At 48.1% G+C, this 17998-nt stretch overlaps 6 protein-coding genes and 1 non-coding gene across 7 annotated transcripts in view; 4 read left to right on the top strand and 3 right to left on the bottom strand.

The window, feature by feature from the left end:
• Window positions 1–2019: 2019 nt before the first annotated feature.
• Window positions 2020–5556, top strand: TERG_04238 (uncharacterized protein; the record flags this gene model as incomplete). Its single annotated transcript, XM_003235137.2, has 13 exons — window positions 2020–2395; window positions 2448–2718; window positions 2772–3012; window positions 3070–3455; window positions 3507–3792; window positions 3849–3908; window positions 3962–4421; window positions 4489–4545; window positions 4606–4664; window positions 4737–4747; window positions 4802–4991; window positions 5063–5324; window positions 5390–5556. The coding sequence occupies 13 exons, from the start codon at window positions 2020–2022 to the stop codon at window positions 5554–5556; spliced, it is 2826 nt and encodes a 941-aa protein (XP_003235185.2).
• A 340-nt stretch (window positions 5557–5896) lies between these two features.
• TERG_10539 lies at window positions 5897–5967 on the top strand. The gene has a single exon. It is a non-coding gene; the product is annotated as a tRNA-His (tRNA).
• A 376-nt stretch (window positions 5968–6343) lies between these two features.
• TERG_04239 (H3 histone acetyltransferase RTT109) lies at window positions 6344–7978 on the bottom strand (the record flags this gene model as incomplete). The annotated part of the gene is made up of 1 exon (XM_003235138.1): window positions 6344–7978. One exon carries the CDS (start codon window positions 7976–7978, stop codon window positions 6344–6346), a length of 1635 nt encoding a protein of 544 aa, XP_003235186.1.
• An 821-nt stretch (window positions 7979–8799) lies between these two features.
• On the top strand, window positions 8800–9351 carry TERG_04240 (uncharacterized protein; the record flags this gene model as incomplete). Its single annotated transcript, XM_003235139.1, has 1 exon — window positions 8800–9351. The coding sequence occupies one exon, from the start codon at window positions 8800–8802 to the stop codon at window positions 9349–9351; it is 552 nt and encodes a 183-aa protein (XP_003235187.1).
• A 185-nt stretch (window positions 9352–9536) lies between these two features.
• TERG_04241 (uncharacterized protein) lies at window positions 9537–10689 on the bottom strand (the record flags this gene model as incomplete). Its single annotated transcript, XM_003235140.1, has 5 exons — window positions 9537–10071; window positions 10130–10254; window positions 10307–10368; window positions 10431–10462; window positions 10517–10689. The coding sequence occupies 5 exons, from the start codon at window positions 10687–10689 to the stop codon at window positions 9537–9539; spliced, it is 927 nt and encodes a 308-aa protein (XP_003235188.1).
• A 475-nt stretch (window positions 10690–11164) lies between these two features.
• Window positions 11165–14371, bottom strand: TERG_04242 (uncharacterized protein; the record flags this gene model as incomplete). Its single annotated transcript, XM_047748223.1, has 5 exons — window positions 13043–14371; window positions 12625–12978; window positions 12318–12561; window positions 11752–12254; window positions 11165–11692 (listed from the first exon to the last, which is right to left on the bottom strand). Exons 1-5 carry the CDS (start codon window positions 13313–13315, stop codon window positions 11165–11167), a joined length of 1902 nt encoding a protein of 633 aa, XP_047604200.1. The 5' UTR covers window positions 13316–14371.
• A 3578-nt stretch (window positions 14372–17949) lies between these two features.
• TERG_04244 (uncharacterized protein) overlaps window positions 17950–17998 on the top strand; it is a gene marked incomplete at both ends in the record, with an annotated part of 411 nt that continues 362 nt past the window's right edge. Inside the window, one exon of the mRNA XM_047748224.1 lies at window positions 17950–17996. Coding sequence (XP_047604201.1) covers window positions 17950–17996 — 47 coding nt within the window. The remainder of the gene's footprint in view (window positions 17997–17998) is intronic.

Below are 17998 nucleotides of genomic sequence, written 5' to 3' on the forward strand. Positions count from 1 at the left end.
AGCAACAGGACTGCAGGATGAATTATCCGACCGTTAGTTTCTCTACCTGATCGGCGTGCACCTTCACAGGCTCTCCGTCAGTTAACTTAACTCGTTGGTGGGATGCATTCTTCATGGATGTCGCTGTGGCTGTGCTTACTGGTCGGTTGCTCCTCTCCTTGCGACGAGGGAGGAGCACCCCCATTTATTCTGGGTCGCACGGTATGTAGTAGAGAAGAAGCAGCTGAGTCCTGGGCGGCCTCGGACTGTAAACACGCTTACAAAGAAAGAGGCATCTATCGCCTTGCTGCCTCTCTCCTGCGTAGTTAGTAGTTAGATAATTCCATCGAAATATAACTAATCGATAACGACGACGTTGCTGGTGTGGCACGAGCTTCTCGGCCTGCCAAAGCTTGTTTTCAGCTGGGAAACCCAACTTCAACCTTCGACATCAGCGACTCGCTCTTCCATCTTCCTGTCTGCGACGCATTTGGCGGCTCAGCGTTTAAAAGACAGACAAGAACCTGTTTAGCTTGCGTGTTTGCATGCTGTGTACTTGTGTGCGGTAGGAATTGACGACTCCTGTGCGACCACGCCTTGTGCGCAGGTTTACCCTGCTCAACGTCGTCACCCGCAAAGGATGCAGGACAGCGGCGTCGCATTAGAAGTGGGTAAGTGTTCAAGCAGCCATCTCTTCCTCTTCCAAGTTGACTCTGGACGCGGACCAGCCTATAGGAATATCTGACTAGATAGGCGGGATTGGCCGACCCGACAGTATCCTGCCTCACATTGCAGTCGCGTGCTATTAGATACTCTGGCCGTCGAACCTTTGATTCCGCTAGTCAAGACGGGAACACGGATGCATATTCCGACTGTTGGATTAGTTATTATAATATGCCCTCCAGCCTAGTCATTCTTGTCACATTGGCGGACTTGAGCTGTCCTCCATTCGGACCTCCCTGGTCTCTCGTATATTAAAGCATGTGCTTTAATGCATTTTGATATCCCCCGAGCCCACCGGCCCCCTTGCTGCGCCACGTCTAGATCGAGCTTTAATCTAGCTACAAGCTAGAAAGCGCAAGGGAAAGTCAAATTACTATGAGGGACTTTTTCCTGTCCCAAAAGCTTCGCTGGAACAATGTTCCGGCGCGTCTGTTCCCAAGGAGAGGTTCAGCTGTGGCGTGCGTGCCATGAGAAACGGTTGTGGTGATATTAGTTGCCCGTGCATGGCTATTAACTGCTTGAGGCAACTGTAAGCTGAAGGGCTACCAGTTCTGCTATCTTTCCCCCCTCCCATTCACCATGGGAAGGGAATTCCGGCGTTGTTTGTGCGGCTGTAGCCGATCTGCTGTCGGAATACTAATATAAAAAGACCGTTTCGGAGGGATCAATTTCATCAATTTTTCATTCTACCTGCTTATCCAGTCCCCGTACATTCTCTTCCCATTTTCTAGTCCATTTCTATCCACAATGCCGGGTGAAGTTGACGCCGAAAAGGCTGACGTGGACCCGGACATGCGTATTCGTTACGCGGGCGGGGAACAGCCTCAAGAGAGTCGACGTCGCTCTCTTCATAGGAAGTCATCTGTTGGTTCCATGTCCATTCGAAGTGCGCGTAGGACCGTGCCGCCAGAAACCGTCCTTCCAATTGCATATCGTACCCTGTACGTAATAGCAAGTACATCAGCTAGCCCTCTGGCCACTCACTTACCTCTATCAATAGTTCTTACAACGTTGAAGAGTCCATCCAAAAGGCAAAGGAGGCGCCTCTCAAAGGTGCCACACAAGCTGTCGATGGTGAGATCATGTTGTTTCTTGCCATCTTGGCTAACTGTATACAAAGCGTCATCTAGCTGACCTTTGAGTGCCACAACAGGCATCTCGGAACTAGACTGGCATTTGATCCCCATTGATAACATAGTATCAGGCCTAAATACCTCAGTTTCCCAAGGTCTCTCTGCAGACCAAGCCCGGAAAGGTATACTTGAGCATGGCAAAAATGCTCCCACCCGTCCCCGTACTGAATGGTTTCGCAAAATCATGGGGTACTTCTTCGGCGGATTTGGTATACTGCTCTTGACTGGATGCATCCTTGTCTTTATCGCCTGGAAGCCCCTGGGAGACCCCCCAGCCCTTGCAAACCTCGCACTAGCTATTGTATTGTTGGCAGTCTTCTTCATCCAGGCTGGTTTTAATGCCTGGCAGGATTGGTCATCCTCAAGGGTCATGGCCTCTATTACCACGATGCTTCCTGATGACTGTACAGCCGTTAGGGACTCTGCTACTGTTGTGATGTCTGCTGTTGAGCTTGTGCCCGGAGATGTGATCAAAATTAAACAGGGGAATAAGCTGCCTTGCGATATTCGGTTTGTCGAGGTATCGTCCGATGCTAAGTTCGATAGGTCAATACTCACAGGTAAGCCTTCCGCCAGATGACCCGCGCTATTATATCTACTAACTTCTCTTAGGTGAATCGGAGCCCGTGGATGGCACAGTCGAGTCTACGGATAAGAACTTCCTAGAAACTCGATGCATTGGCCTCCAAGGGACACACTGCGTTTCAGGTACCGCCACTGGCATATGTATTGCAACTGGAGATAAAACCGTCTTTGGTCGCATTGCCAACCTGACGAGCAAACCAAATCGTGGACTCACACCGATTCAGAAGGAGATACTACGCTTCGTCTTGATTATCATTAGCTTTATCGCCTCTGTTGTCATTCTGGTTGTGGTTGTCTGGTATAGTTCACCTTTCCCTAACAATACCCCTTTAATTTATTAACACGGTTTAGGGCTGCATGGTTGAGGAAATCTCATCCAAACTGGATCAATGTGCCACTGCTCATAGTCAATTGTGTGAGTGTCGGTATAGCTTTTGTTCCAGAGGGCCTTCCCGTTGCTGTCGCCCTGAGCCTTACAATTGGAGCGAAAATCATGAGAAAGAATAATATTCTTTGCAAATCTCTTGCTACGGTAGAAACACTTGGATCAGTCTCCGTGATCTGCTCTGATAAGACAGGTACTTTGACTAAGGTAAGAGCCTTCGCCCTTAATCTGGAGTAACTATCATTGACTCGCATTTCCTTATAGAATGAAATGTTTGTTACCGACTGCTTTGCTGGCGGGCATGAATACAGGGCAGACGACGTCAAAAAGTTCCATGGTACCGCGTGTGAAGGCTCTAATTTTGCTAATAATGCCCTGGAGCGCACGCAGGTACTTGGTGCTCTATGCAATGCAGCTGAAATAGATGCATCTACTCTCAGGCTTCCTGCGCAGTCAATGAAAATACACGGAGATCCTACTGACCAAGCCATTCTGCGATTCTCCGAGTCTCTGGAGCCTACTAAGAAACTAAAGATGAAGTGGAGAAAGGCCTTCGAGATCGCCTTCAGCAGTAAAAACAAGTACATGGTCCGAGTTATGGCTCCCGTTCCATCAGCAGATACAGAAAACGCCGAAAAACATACAGACATGTGAGTCATTAAGCTACCCTGACCTTACATTCCAGTACTTACTATATCCAGGGAACTTTCGATAAAAGGGGCTCCAGATATCCTGTTACCACGCTGTCGTACGATTCTTAAGAGTGATGGCTCTATTGCTGCGTTATCTGACATGGACAGAGAGTCTATCGAAAGAACAAAGGACAAATGGTCTCGCGAAGGAAAGAGAGTGATACTACTTGCGAGGAAAGACGTCACCCAGGCTGCCGAAGATAGCCTAAAAATGGCACAGCCTGAAAAGTCCATCATGGATTACGCGAAATCCGATCTTACTTTTGTTGGAATGTGGGCATTGATTGACCCTCTGGTATGTCGCCTTTACCATTATCTTTGAGATACTGTTATTTCTAACTGATGAGGCAGAGAGATGAAATACCGGAAGTGATTAAAACTTTACGTGGCGCTGGTATCAGGATAGTAATGGTTAGATCACTGAACACCTTTTCTTGTTGCATTTTACTAACAGTTTTCTGTAGGTTACAGGAGATTTTAAACTCACGGCTCAAGCCATTGCGGTAGATTGTGGGATAATCAAATCCTTAAATTCAGTAGTTCATTCCATTGATAACTTACGCCGCGATTTTGAAATGGAACAACAGAACCAACGTGAACAGCGAACTCCACTCGTAATCAGTGGCCCTGAGCTTATCACTCTCAATGACAAGCAGTGGGATCAACTCTGCACATATGAGGAAATTGTCTTTGCTCGTACTACCCCTGACCAGAAACTGCGAATTGTGAAGGAATTCCAGTCCCGAGGAAAAATAGTGGCAATGACAGGCGATGGTGTGAATGATGCACCGGCTCTGAAAGCTGCGGATGTCGGAGTAGCGCTAGGTAGCGGATCTGACATAGCCATCGAAGCTGCCGACATGGTCCTGTTGGACTCATTTGCCGCTATTGTCGAGGCCGTCAAATATGGCCGCGTCACTTTCGGTACGATATCCCTTCCAATCCCCATTATGCACTCATCTCGATTTTACATTTGCTGACTTATTACTAGACAATTTGAAGAAGACTATCTGCTACCTTCTACCGGCAGGGAGTTTTAGTGAACTTTGTAAGCCTACCTACTGTTCCAGATTTATAGATACCCATTTAATGCTGACTTTCTGCAAAGGGCCTGTTCTGGCAAACACTTTCCTCGGTATCCCTCAGGCCTTGTCTTCGTTTCTCATGGTATGTTCTTCCGTTCTATATATAAAAAGAAAAAAGAAAGAAAACAGCGAATGCTAACTATGATGGTAACAGGTCATTATATGGTAGGGAACCTCGTAGGAATCATGGCTATGGAGACTTACTAACTTCCTATGAAGCTTGTTTACAGATGCTGCTGGGGCAATTACCTTATCCTACGAACAGCCGGAGATGGATGTCCTCCTTCGGCCTCCTCGCAACCAGAAGACAGACCGATTAGTCAACGGTCGTTTCATTCTGCATGCATATGGCTTTATTGGTGTGTATGAGTGTCTACTCTCATTCGTCATGGCTTTCTGGTATATGTCTGTAAGTATTACCCCGAAGTCCGGAGTTGAAATAAGATGGACTTGAGCTCATACAGTGCTTTACCTTAACAGAGGCGCGGCATTCCATTCAGCGCCATGCTTCTCAAATTCGGCAAACTGGACCCTCAATATGACCCGGCATATGTCACCGAAATATCCAACAAAGCATCTTCAATCTACTTCGTCAACCTCGTCATTTTGCAGTTCTTCAATTTGCTGGCCACTCGAACTAGACGACTAAGCATCTTCCAGCAGCCTCCAATATTTAACAAGAAAACACAGAATCCTCTCCTTTTCGCCGCTATGCTGTTTTCTCTCATGATTATCTTCATCTGTAAGTAAAGAGTAAAGGGTTGTCGTTGGAATTTGTTTTGAAACGTTACTGACGAGCTCGAATAGTCTGTTACATCCCTGGAATTCAGAACACAGTCGCTACGACAAGTGTTCCAGTGGAACATTTCTTCCTTCCTATCGCATTTGGACTTGGCCTTCTTCTGCTTGATGAGACAAGGAAGTATTTTGTTCGTAGTCATCCGAAAGGCCTATTGGCGAAGCTTTCCTGGTAGTCGGCACAGATAATACTCTTATAGGTCAAGTCTAAGCAGTCAACGCTACTCGAAGGATAGCGGGAAAACCGGGGAATAATTTCTATTTAGTCGAGGGGTAGAGCTTATGAGTTTTGGAGGTAAAATTGATTTGTTTGGTTCTTTGCGATAATCGTATATATACCGTTGGCACCAATTTTAGCTATATCTCCCCGTATGCTTCTTCACTCGCTATCGGCTGCCTTAAACGTCTTCTGAGTTTGAAGTCGCTCTTGTGGGAGTGAAACGAAGCTTTATGTAATCAATAGTGCGCTAAGATCTAGTCAAGAGTCTAGAGTGAAATGCCCCTTTCATCGAATAAGGTGGTATGGTCTAGTGGTATGACGTGGCATTGTGGCTGCCCCAGCCTGGGTTCGATTCCCAGTACCGCCAGCAACTCGAAAGGGTTTCTTTTTTTTTTTTTCATTATTTTTCAACTCATAAAAACATGTGGAGCCGTAGGGCGTCCAGCCACCAGTAACTTAAATAAATTGTGAAGACGTCGGGGAAATTAGCTAGTAAACTAACTACTAAATTGACTTCGGTCTTTGCGGTATAAACAAAGCGCATATACGATTTATTGTCTTTCCTTTCATAGATACATCATTATTTCCTTTCATTCCTCCCAAATAACATTAACTTACAACATCGATTGCTCATAGCCGGCCGCTTCTCACTGGGCATCGATTCTATCTCACCTGGTATCCTGAGATCGTAATCATCACATTATATGCCGATGCCATTAAGGCATGATGGATTTCATGAGGAGTTACTCCTCTGTTTTTTTCTTTTTTCGGATTAAGTTGCCACCCAAAACATTGACAGACGGTTCGTTTGATGTCTGTTCTTGAGTTACAGTGGTTGCTTGTAAATCGGTGTGTACTTTTAAGCCGTCTCCTGCTGTCTGGGATGAAGAAGGGCCATGGGCATGAACGACTGTGTTATCCCCCGGGACTGCTGCAGTGGCGCTTGGTTGTCGTTTCCTTTTTCGTATCAATCCATTACCCAATACATTGGTGGACACAGGGGGTACCGACGTTACTGTTGGAGGTGGTGGGCCGACTGGAGCTGCTGTTCCTGTGATTCTTAGGCCCTTCTTATTGCAGCCGCTCAAAGAAGAAAGCTCCTCAATCCACAGCTTCGTGTTGGCCGTCGCATCTGACTGGTTGGAAAAGTCAAGATCAAGAAGGAAGTCGGCAAGTGCTTTGTAGTCGCTGTTGCTGATTTCAATTATCGAATCATCAATGGCGTGTTCATGATTCACTGACAAATTCTCAGTATGACTTTCCCTCTTTGCGACTGGATCGGATTTTACTGCTTGGTTCTCGTTTGCGGAGCTACCCTCACATTGAGTCGGATCAGAAACCTTGACAGGGTTGGTAGAAGGCTTGACAACCATCCAAAGAAACCCAACTAGCCTGCCAGCGGAGCACTCCTGACGATAGGACATCATTTCCCAAAATTGATCGAGCGTTTTTACGCTATGCCACTTCCCAGAATTCTTCAGCTCATGAGGAGGGTTTTCGTCTGTTATCTCATCGTCAAGATCAATAAGAAATCGTGCTTTCGGATCATCAGGGAACCGAGGAACTAGACAACGAGGGGGGGAATTGGGATAAGAGCAGATTTGGTGGAGAGGGTAATCGAGTCTCCAGTGGCTACCAGGGGTATTGACGGGCCCTCCACTCTTCGGAATGAAATTCTTGGTTTCGAATGTATCACAGCCAGGGACGATAAGATGGGTTGCAACAGATTGTTTTGTGAGTACAGTCGCAGCAGTATCGAGGGAATTGATAGGTGAGCGATCATTGTTTCCCTGCTCTAAGGATTTCATGATAGGGTCAATAACGCGACACCACCATTTTATTAGTCCGCGGTCATCCAATATATGTTTCCCCTTGTGTTCCGAGCTCCCCGGGAAGAGGTATTGATCCTGTGCCCTTGCAAAGAGGGAGAGAACAAGGGTAACATCCGGCTTCTGGTAAATGCGAACAAGGTGGTATAAGAATGTGCTCAAGACATTCCTGGTCAATGAGTATGCTGCTGGTGAGTTCTGATCACGGTTCAAGAGAGAAAGATAGCCGGTAGAATCGGCTTTAGAGACAAAGAGGGTAGATAACTTGTCTGTTGTGTACACCAGGACCTCAATTGCGAAAACAAGCAGCTCGTCACTGTCTGCAGAATCCTCGTTGTCTGTGTCCTGCTTTGTTTCCTTCTCGGCACCAGGGTTAATGGAGACAGCTAGGAAGTGCTGCTTGCATATAGTAGGCTCATCCGGTTCACCTATTGGCGCGGAGAAGATTGGTGGACAAGGAGTTGGAGCACCGGCGACATGTCGAACCACCAGGTTTACATCCTTGCGGACGGCCTGGCTGAGAGCTTCTTCCAATGTCACTGGACTCATAGAAACAAGTGTGCAAAATGGGCTCGGCCACTGCGTCAAGGAACAAGATACCCACAGTTAGTTAGTTAATAGTTATAGAATGCTTGATATAACAGAGAGAGAATCTTGGTTGGTTTAAAGTTCGACGTCGTATCTAAGATTAGTCAGAAATTAGTAATTTTATGGATAATTATTAATCCGAGTCATCTGACCAAGGCCCACTTTACAATACACAAGGGGTTCCTATTGGTCAAATCTACTTTTAGACTTTAGACACTTCTTATCAGCAGCAATCGCGCTGAGCAAAAGACCTTGCGAGATACAGGAGGAAAAAGAGGACTGTCCGGACCTGCGGAGTCTCTGGTCTCTAATATGGACCAGCTAAGACCAACGGTTATCATTATCGCTCCATTTCATGTACTGCCCAGGTAAGATGCGCCTTGGCCTGCTGGTTGCTTCGCGATGCGCAGGTTATAGTCCAATCGCATCTTCAGGCATCCTTACAAAGCTGCTCGTCGAGAACAGATTTGTCAAAGTGCAGGGACATGCACGTCAGCCAACGTTCTGCGAACACCAACCAAGCCAGCTGTCTTATGCGGAACATTACCTAATTGGAGCCAGCTGGGCATTCTGGAAAGGCCATGGGTGAATGGACGTGTGATCATTCATGTCAATGCCTGCCAATTGACTTGTACGCCCAAGTATAAGAAAGCAGCTCTTCCCCGCAGCCATCTGATGCCCCTCCCTCAATCCTTCGGGCTGATCTGATACTCCCTCCCATATACCTACGTACGGCAAAGTCAACTCTTCGTCGAGCGAATACACGCCGCCAGCTGCCCAAGATGTCTCTCCCACCTACCGTCCGTCGACTAGTTACCGGCCACAATGAGAAGGGAGAAGCTATCTTCGACTCAGACTGCCAACTTTGTCCGTACAACCCCATGGCGCCTGGCGCTCCTGAGCCTGCCAAAGAGGGGGAGATGGGCTTCATTACCGTCTTCCGCACTGCCGGTATCCCTGATGACAACACAAGCCCATGGGTTGACATGCATAACAAGATTGTCAACCTGGTCGAGAAGGACAATGTGACGTTGCGAATCGTCGATTTTGCGCCAGGCCTTCCCGGCTTAATGCATCGAACCATTAGTGTGGACTTCGGCATCGTCCTGAATGGCGAGATTGAGCTGGAACTGGACAATGGCGTTACCAGGGTTATGAAGCAGCATGATATCGTGGTGCAGAGGGGTACCATCCATTCGTGGAATAACAAGGGATCAGAAACCGTGCGAATGCTCTTTGTTCTTCTCCCAGCCGACCCGGTCAAGGTGGGCGATAAGGAATTGCCGGATACTCCTCTACCTGCTCCCTTTTTAAAAGATGCTGATGAGCAGTAAACTGCTCCTCTGGTCTGGGGCTTGTCGTTCAATGTTTATATTTTGGGGAATAAGGTTTTTATCTCTAAATACTATACATGGGAGACGGAGATAAACCCACCTGGACCTGTCAAATATTATATATTATATCGAAATAGCTGAATATCTACCGTGCACGAAATATCATCGTCGAGGAATATTCCTCATTAAAAATACTCCTTGGCAGCATTTACATCGTCGGCATTCAACAAGGCGACACCTTCCTTCCAAAGTGTTCTCCACAACTCATTTCTCAAACGAATGGGCCATCCAGGAGTCTCCCAGTAACGAACACCAATGCTCTTGTCCTTTGCGGCCTTAATCTGCTTGCGAATAGCCTCCAGCTGGGTAGGATTAAGCAGATTCTCACTGTCGCTTTTGATATCTCCAACAACCTCCATGAAACTGGTAGAAGCAATAGGAGAGATCAGAGAAGTGAAGCCAGTCAAATCCTTAAGTGGGCCATCGTAGAAATAGTCACGGTTTGCGGCTGAAACGACCTGGCTAAGTGGCGTACCACCAGTTCCAATCACAGTGACTGGTCCTGGAACAAAGGTCTCATTATTCTGGACCTTGGTCAGGTAATTGGCATCTCGGAGCGGTTGGAGAGCCTTGACGATGTGAGGCCAGGCCTTTTCACCGTTATTCTTGACGTCGATCCAGAGATACAGCGTTTGGCCTGAGGAGGTATCGAAAACACCGCTATCATCGTTTGAGTTGGTTGTTTTTGACTATAATTAGAAGTTATAGGCCGACTTACTTCCTTGTAGGCCCACTTACAAAGGGGCTCTTGGGGTTGGTCTTCTTAAGGACATTCATGAGAGGCTCGATGTAAAGGGACTGGAGAGTGCGTTCCTTGGTCAAGGCCGATTCTTCATGTCCAACCTGGGATAGTAATTAGTGATGTATCATGTAAGGTAAACTCGGGCAGACATACATAGAGAGTGTCATTGAAAAGGAAGACATCAGCTTCAACAGAGATGCATCCAGCAGACAGCGCTAGCTTGATCGTTAGTGCTATCCAAGCTGAGGTTGAGAATACTAGCAGCTGCGAGGCGTACCAGTATAGAAAGGAACATCTCTCCAGTAGTCGCTATGGAAAGCATTAGCCGCAGCCATTATCATCACGACAAACTCTACCACTTACTTATGAGAATGAACTGGGATAGGAAGGATTCCACGGGTCACGTCGGTTGGATATCTATAAATCGGGCTTCGGTCTGTGTTTATGAGGATGTTTTGCAGCGGTTCAGAGAGGGCGGCGACAGGCTCGAGGGAGGCCGCGAGGATGGCCGTAGAGGCCAGGATGAAAGGCTTCATCTTTCTTTAGACGACTGGCCGTATGGAGTACCAGCTCTCGTTCATGAAAAAAACTTCTGAAGAGCTCTCGTGGCTTGGAGACCGCAGCGGACGGTCTTTATATACGCCGGGATGGGTCTTCGGGACGTAGTATTTGATTAGCACAGCCAGCATGGATGCTTGTTTGCCAATTGGTTGATCGTCGCTCTCCACGTGTGAGGCTTGTTTGGCTCGCTAGCTCGAATACGGCGGTTCTGGGGGAGCAAAATACGAGAAGGCTGATGCTGGTTGATATACAGGGAGCAGTTGAATATGGTTGCAGACGGCGAGACTACATAACTAGTTGGATGGTCGACGATGCGATCAGACGAGCGAGCGAGGACCAAGACAAGTGCACGCGATAACTAGGCAAAGAAGGGGAAGCGGCAGTGCTAACATGAACAAAAAAGCAGACCCTAGGACAAAGAGAAAAGTAACACTAGTAAAAGAAGATATGCTAGACCTCCCTCTCTCTCACCCGGGCGGTGCTGGACTCCTCTCGACCTTCCTGGCTGGCACTGCTACTCCGGCCTGTGATATTGAGGCTTCCTATCCGCTGTACCAGGCTGCTGCCCACGGCGTCAACTGCGCCCTTGGGAGCAAGTAGCGTCGGTCCTTGCGCCGCCGTCTCCTGTACTCTGAATAATTTGATAGCAGTTCCGTTCCAGACACCGACGGTTCCTGGTGTTGCGTTGGCGGCAGACCCGACAACCATTTCGCTGGCGAAGACGAAACCCCAGAGAAGCGACTCGTACCAGCCGAGTGAAAGAGGTGACCATTCAAACATATGTACGCGGATGGGAGATGGTTCTGCTAGTATTGCTCTGATCTGTGGAGCTGCAGCGAAAGACGGGAGCTCTGTTATTAATGTGCGAGCTTCCGGGTTTAGTGATGACTCTAATGCGGCTGCTGGGATACGGTGTGATATCGAGGAAATGATGGTTAGAATGGTATGAAGGGGAAGCTCGGGCACCCAGGATTCAATCTGGTTTTGACAATTTTCATCAGCTATAAGCAACATCAACTACGTAAGGTTATACATACCCATGAAGAAGTAGGGATGAAGCCACGAGCATTTGCGGTGACGGTGGGTGCATAGCTGCTTAGACTCGTCATGCTGTTCTGACGCGAAAATGACGGCTGGCCTGCAGGCATCTTGCCTCGTGCTTTTTCAGACAATCCTCGAAGTTGAAGCGGTACTGACTCGTCTAGGGGCGAAATGGGGGGTGATCGGAAGCCTTCAGCTGTCGGAGAAGTAACTCGAGAGGGCTGCTGATCTCCATCTCCATCTTCGTCGGAATCATCGTCGCCAATGGCAAATGTTCCATCTTCTTCTTCCGGAACATGGCTTAGAGGTCGCCTTCCGCTTCCCGTCTCATTGGAGTCGCCATCCCTTGAATGGGTACGATCGCCGCTAGAACTAGATGCAGCTTTTCGTAGTTGATTCTGCCGTTCTATTTCCTGCTGACCGCTTTCTAAGGTGAATGCCCGGAGCGACTCGAACCGACGTCTGGACTTGAGTACGACATAAACGAGATATGCGTTCTCTATTCTATGTTAGTAGTCACAAACAATATGGGTACCATGACTAGATAAGTGGCTGTACTCACTGCTGAACTGGTGTTCTACGACAGTATTTATAAATTCAAGGAGGGAGGATAGAAGGAGATGGTTCGTCTCGTTGGCTAATAGGAAACTTGGGGCAGACATTGAAACAAATAGCTGAAGAACCTTGGAAGCACAGGCGGGAGAAAGTCGTTGGGCATATGCTGCCACATTGTTGATGATGGCAAGCAACGCCGGGTATACGGCGTCTAATTTCCCTTTGCTAGTGGTAATGAGCGTATGGATGGACTATACGTTGGTCAGAGAGACAGTTATCCAGTAAATTCGGCGGATCAAGAAAGAAATGCTTACAATGATTAAGAAGTCACCATAAGTGCCCCCGAAATTCTCTAGTCGAATGCTGGGCGGCAGAGTATCCTGGGCTTCGAATCTCCGGAACAGATTTTTGCCAAAGTTCGGCTCAACGCTCAGCGTCTGAAGTAGGAAAATGCACATCTTGACCAAGCCATTTTTAGACGGGTCGGTCTTGTACTCTATAGCATAGAATATGCAGATGATAATAAAATCATGAGCGCGGTTGGAATCCACGATGAAAGATCTGAAGCGCTTGTTGCACTGGACCATTTCCCAGAATAGCATGAGCATTTCTGGTGCCCATTTTATTGATTTCTGACTTCCTGGTAGATAAGAGGAGGTTGCTTGCATCTAGGGATATGGTTAATTAAATGTAGGAGAACGGCATTCGTTAGTCCGAAAGAAATATACGTACCGGCTGGTTTAGTATTCTAGTCATTCCTTCGACTAGGAACTGGAAATCCTGAGGCTGATGCAGGCGTCCGAGGAAGTGCCGATAGTAGTTCTTGGGTAGACTACCCCGGCCATCTTCCGGGATAGGGTAAAGAAGAAGAGCGAGTAGAAATTGGAGACAGTATATGACGAGGATCTGCTTGGGGTCCTTCCAAACGACATGGTCGTATGGTAACCGCCACGGTGTAGGGTTATACTTGATAGTCGTATTTAGCAGGGAGCAGAGCAGTGACATGACTAATTTCTTATCACCACAGGTAACGAGGTACGTGAGAGATTTCACCCCCTTTACGGGTAGCAGGCCTTGACTGGCGTTAGTTATGCTGGTGTGGTTGAAACAAGCAATGGAAGGAAGTACGTACTGGGTTGCATGTACATGGACTGGCCGGTCATGGTAAGCAATAGTCTCAGCACTTCCGTTCTATTGCTCTCAAGCTCTTTATTCGAACCCATAGCGGTATTGCATCCTACACCACTTTGCCATATGGAATAGACGACTTTCCCTTTCGACGGGGGTATCTGTGGTATCGTGAACCCGCTGAAGAAAAGCAGGTCCAAAAGCGTATCCAGCAGTTCTTCAGCAAGTGGCTTGACATCTTCGAAATCTTCCTCCGACAACCCTCGTCGACCAGTCTGTACTCCCCCTTCGTCATCGTCCTCTTCCTGGCTGCGAGATTCATCAAAGAGCACCCGAGACGAAAGCTGTGCCTTGCGAGACATTTTCCGTCTCCGCCTCCAGAAAAACTCATCTTCCCATTCCTCCAGGTTATCGGCTTCATAGACATACGGCAACAGCCTTGTAAGGATGCGGATGCAATTCAGCGCATCTCTTGCGGGTGCTAGTTCGGGGTCAGGGAACGATGGGTGGTGTCGTAGCGCAACCAGGCGGGAGCAGATTGCGAGTAATAATGTCTCTAAATTCGACAAAGAGCCATCGCGCGTCCGCCGTATGTCGGCGGGAGAAAATAGACTGAAGACATCTTCGACTGACTCGGGCAATTCCCAGAACTAAAATAGTGGCATCATCCTGGGTCAGCATGCTTGCGTTTCTTCGATCTGTAGTTATATGGTAACTAGGGGAAGGAGGATAGATACGAACCCCAGTCCAATAATGATCGTCTGGGGGGATGTTTGCCTGCTCAGAGAGTCGGAAGATGCCTTGTTTAAAGACGAGCTTGGACTCTGAGGCACCCATGGCCGGGCAACGCGGAGAGGTGTGTTGTCGAGGTTTGGGATTGTTGACGGCGGCTTCGTGGTTGACTGGGAGTTGTGGCGTCTTGGAGGCTCGACACCCGCCAGCCGGCCAGCTAGTTAACGAACTAACTATCCAGTGAAGTCCGCCTGTGGTTGTTGCTACTGAATTATAAGCTGTTGACACGCCGCTCTGGGGACGAGAAACGCAGGCATGCTATTTCATTCGATGTTCAAGAGGCGCTTTTCGCGTTAGCTGCGTGGTCTGCTGGCTAATTGTCGCGGTGAAGATGCCACGGTGTTTGTTAGGTTGCTTGGTATGAAAGACACGGCTGGCTAGGTTGCAAGTTAGCGACAACTAGTTGACTAGTTAGCCGGTGCCTGCTGCGAAATCTTCAGGAATGAGTGTGCAAGAAGCAAGCTAGGACAGTCATTCATCTACTCGGGTTGCCAAAAGGTGAAACGAGGGCGTCCTGCAGGTGTTTAAGCTGGACGGTCGATACTGGATCCCTCAGCCATGACCTAGTTACATCTAATACGACTCCAGCCATTCTCTAGTAGCACTCCTCGATTACTGCATATACTCCGTATATCCATGATATTTATTTGATAAGCTGATGGCTTCCCCCTATCATGAGTATCTTGAGCGAAAACCGCCTGTCGTTTTATAATAACGGATAACCTTCGGCCACCAGAGGAACCAGTCACATATCAGAATCCAAGCAAAGTTAGATCACACGGATTCCCGTCTGTCAGCAAGAGGCCAGAACTCGCTAACGTTTCTTTTTCTCGCCCTCGTCTTCTCCCTGGTAACTAAATACGGATAACGTAAAGAGAACGAGGCCCTCGCCCAAGCCGCCTCTGCTGTTTGATGCCTGCAGGCTCCGTAAACCTGCCACAGCAGCACGCAAGAGACGGCCGGGAAGCAGTGCAACCTCGAGTTCCGGCGCAAACATCCTCCGTTGCCATGCATGCCACCGTCCCTGGTTCGCCAGCCAGCCAGAGAGACAGACAGGACTGGTTGGGTTGTCGTTCCATCATCGACTTGCGCAGAGTTTTTCTTCTTTTCCAAGTTTCGCCCGGTGGACCAACCAGCGGCTGACGCACGATCCCTGCGCTCCACTCCAGCAGACTCTTTTTCAACCTCATCTCTTCGACTTCATCTCTTCCTCTTCCTCCTCTTCTTCTTTTCGTCTCATCTTCGTCTTCATCTTCACCATCTTTATTGTGTTGTCTCGATTATTCACTGTCGGTAGCTAGCTCGGCCCAGGTGTCAGTTAGCCGGCGATGGTCGAGTCGGACTCCCCCACCGTCGCTCAGAGCTGCTGGTGACTGCCTCCTTGACCTCCCTTGACCGCCCCAGACTCCCTCGATCCTCAGCCTGCGACGTCTTCCATATCATATATACTGGTTTCCTAGGCCTTCTTCCTTGTTTGTGAATTCTTTTGCCCGTAGGAACCGCCGGGATTCTCTTCCTCACCGTAAATCGTGGATTTTTTTTTTTGGTCTCTCTGGCCACCTTTCTCTTCCGTAAAAGAAAAGCAGCGGCCGGGGTATCTCTCTGGAACTTCACTGATGGACGGCATATAGGGCTTCCTGCGTATCCTGTATTTGATCTTGGCCGGAATATATATATCTTTTGATATTTTTTTGCTATATATCTTCGATACCCTTATATATATCCGTTATATCTGTCTTGATATCCCACTGCTTATCTTTGGTTGTGTTCTTGTTATCCTTTCCTCCTAATGTTGCCGTGCGCAGTCGAGGATCTTCTATGGCTCAACCTCCTTGCTGGACCATCCTGATGTCTCCTTCCTGTCTGTCTCTCCTGCCTCCTGTCCTTTGTTCCTGCTGCTGCCTTTGGAATCAAGTATTGCCTTCCTTAAGGAAAGCAGGTGCATCCGTTAAACCACTGGGGCCGGCAGCACCGTCATGCAGTGGAAAGGATATTCCAAATATTCATTTTTCTGGCTGGATTCGAACTCACGTCCCTCCCTGTTGAATCAGCTTCCCACCTGGCTGGAGAAATTAACTTACCATTCGACTACTACGGAGAGTCACGGGTTCCCTAGACCTTAGCTGGTGCTGGGCAGGTGGTCTCTGCAGCGCCCTGCTGGCAGGCCTCCAGAATAGGTGGGAGAAGCCATACATCCCTCCATGAAGACAACCAAGGCCATTAGGGAGATAAAAAAGGATGTACACAGGTAAAGGAGACTATGTACATCAAACTGCTGTCCCTTTTGTCCCGTCTTCCTCTGTGCTGTGTGGTGGGGTGGGAGATCGAGTTTTGGCTGAGAGGCCTTATGAGGTCCCTTAGCCTTGTGTCTTGCACTGAAGCCCGCCGGCCTGGTCGAGCGGTAAGTTTCTGTGGTTATGGCGTAAACCCAGATTGGAGGTACATGCCGAGAGGTGGGTGCTAGCAACCCAAGCCTGGTAGTATCCCGCAGTAACTTGCCACCCGATGTCTAAGAAAAGCGGGTGGAGGAGAACAACCAAGTCATTGCGACCGCGTTTTCGTAGGGAGGCTGCAGACTCCCGAGCTTTTTTGCACTTTTTTGGAATACCCGTTGTTATATCTCCTTTTCCTCGTCTTCAAATCCCTGATCGGAGTCTTCTCCATGCCGGCTCGTCGGCCTTCAAATCTGGGGATGGTACTTCTGAACGGTTTTCGACGGCCATAGGGAGCTATGTACCCCCCTAAAACAGGTCCAACGCCGTGGGTTCGAGCCGCTGTTAGGCCAGCACCTCCAGACAAGACAACCCGTTTGAATATTCATACCCACCCCTTTTACCCCTTTTTTTGACACGTATGAAACGAGCAAAAATCGACAGATTTTCTGCTTTTTTCAGCATCTAATTACTAGCCCTGGACGGTGAGTTGTGAAAAAGGAGGTGTTTTTGGCTGTTTTCTTATATTCACTGCACCAGGCCCTCTTGCTTTGGTTGTTTTGGTACTTACACACCCAACTCACTTTCACTTGATTACTCCAACAAGCAGCTTGATATCTACAATACTCTTCCAAATAAAATATCTATTTTTTGATACTCCCAGAGGCCAGGAGACTGAGAAACTCAACTCTTCCTGTTTTTACATGCGTTTGCCGGTTTGTTTGTTGTTTTGCTCCTGCAACATCCCTTTGGTAACTGCCGCCCAACCCTCTTCGACAATATGCGACCGTGTGTGCCCACCACCCTATTATCCCTCATATTTCACCACCACGTCATCTATTATCTTCTCCCGATATCGCTTTACACTCCCAGAGCTCTCTACATACTTGGAATCCAGTCAGTGACTGTAAACAAAGCGTCCCGGTCCCACAGTGAGTGTTGAGGTAAGGAGGGGCCGTAAACCGGGCCACTTCAACCCTTTTGACACTCTTCACCGGCTATTACTGACCGGAGTACACTTTATTATAACTTCTAGCTGCTCCCGAATGAATATCGAGACCCTCTGGCCCTTTTCACAGCTTTAAGGTACCGGCTATGACCCGTTTCGTTGATAAAAAAGGCACTGTTTGATACCCTCTACCTCTGCAACAATTATTCAGTGCTGGAGAGATCCCCATATTCTGCTCTCTAAACTCTGTTGAAGAGGTACAGTTTAAACAATGGGATAAGGTGAACAATGGGGACAAATAAAAGAGATTGTTCACTGTGCTCTGCATTAACAAAGGTATGCATCACTATTTCTTTACTGGCATTATTGAAACATCGCAACCCTTCT

The sequence above is a fragment of the Trichophyton rubrum genome, assembly GCF_000151425.1.
Source record: "Trichophyton rubrum CBS 118892 genomic scaffold supercont2.4, whole genome shotgun sequence".
In the NCBI taxonomy this organism is placed as follows: Eukaryota; Fungi; Ascomycota; class Eurotiomycetes; order Onygenales; family Arthrodermataceae; genus Trichophyton; species Trichophyton rubrum.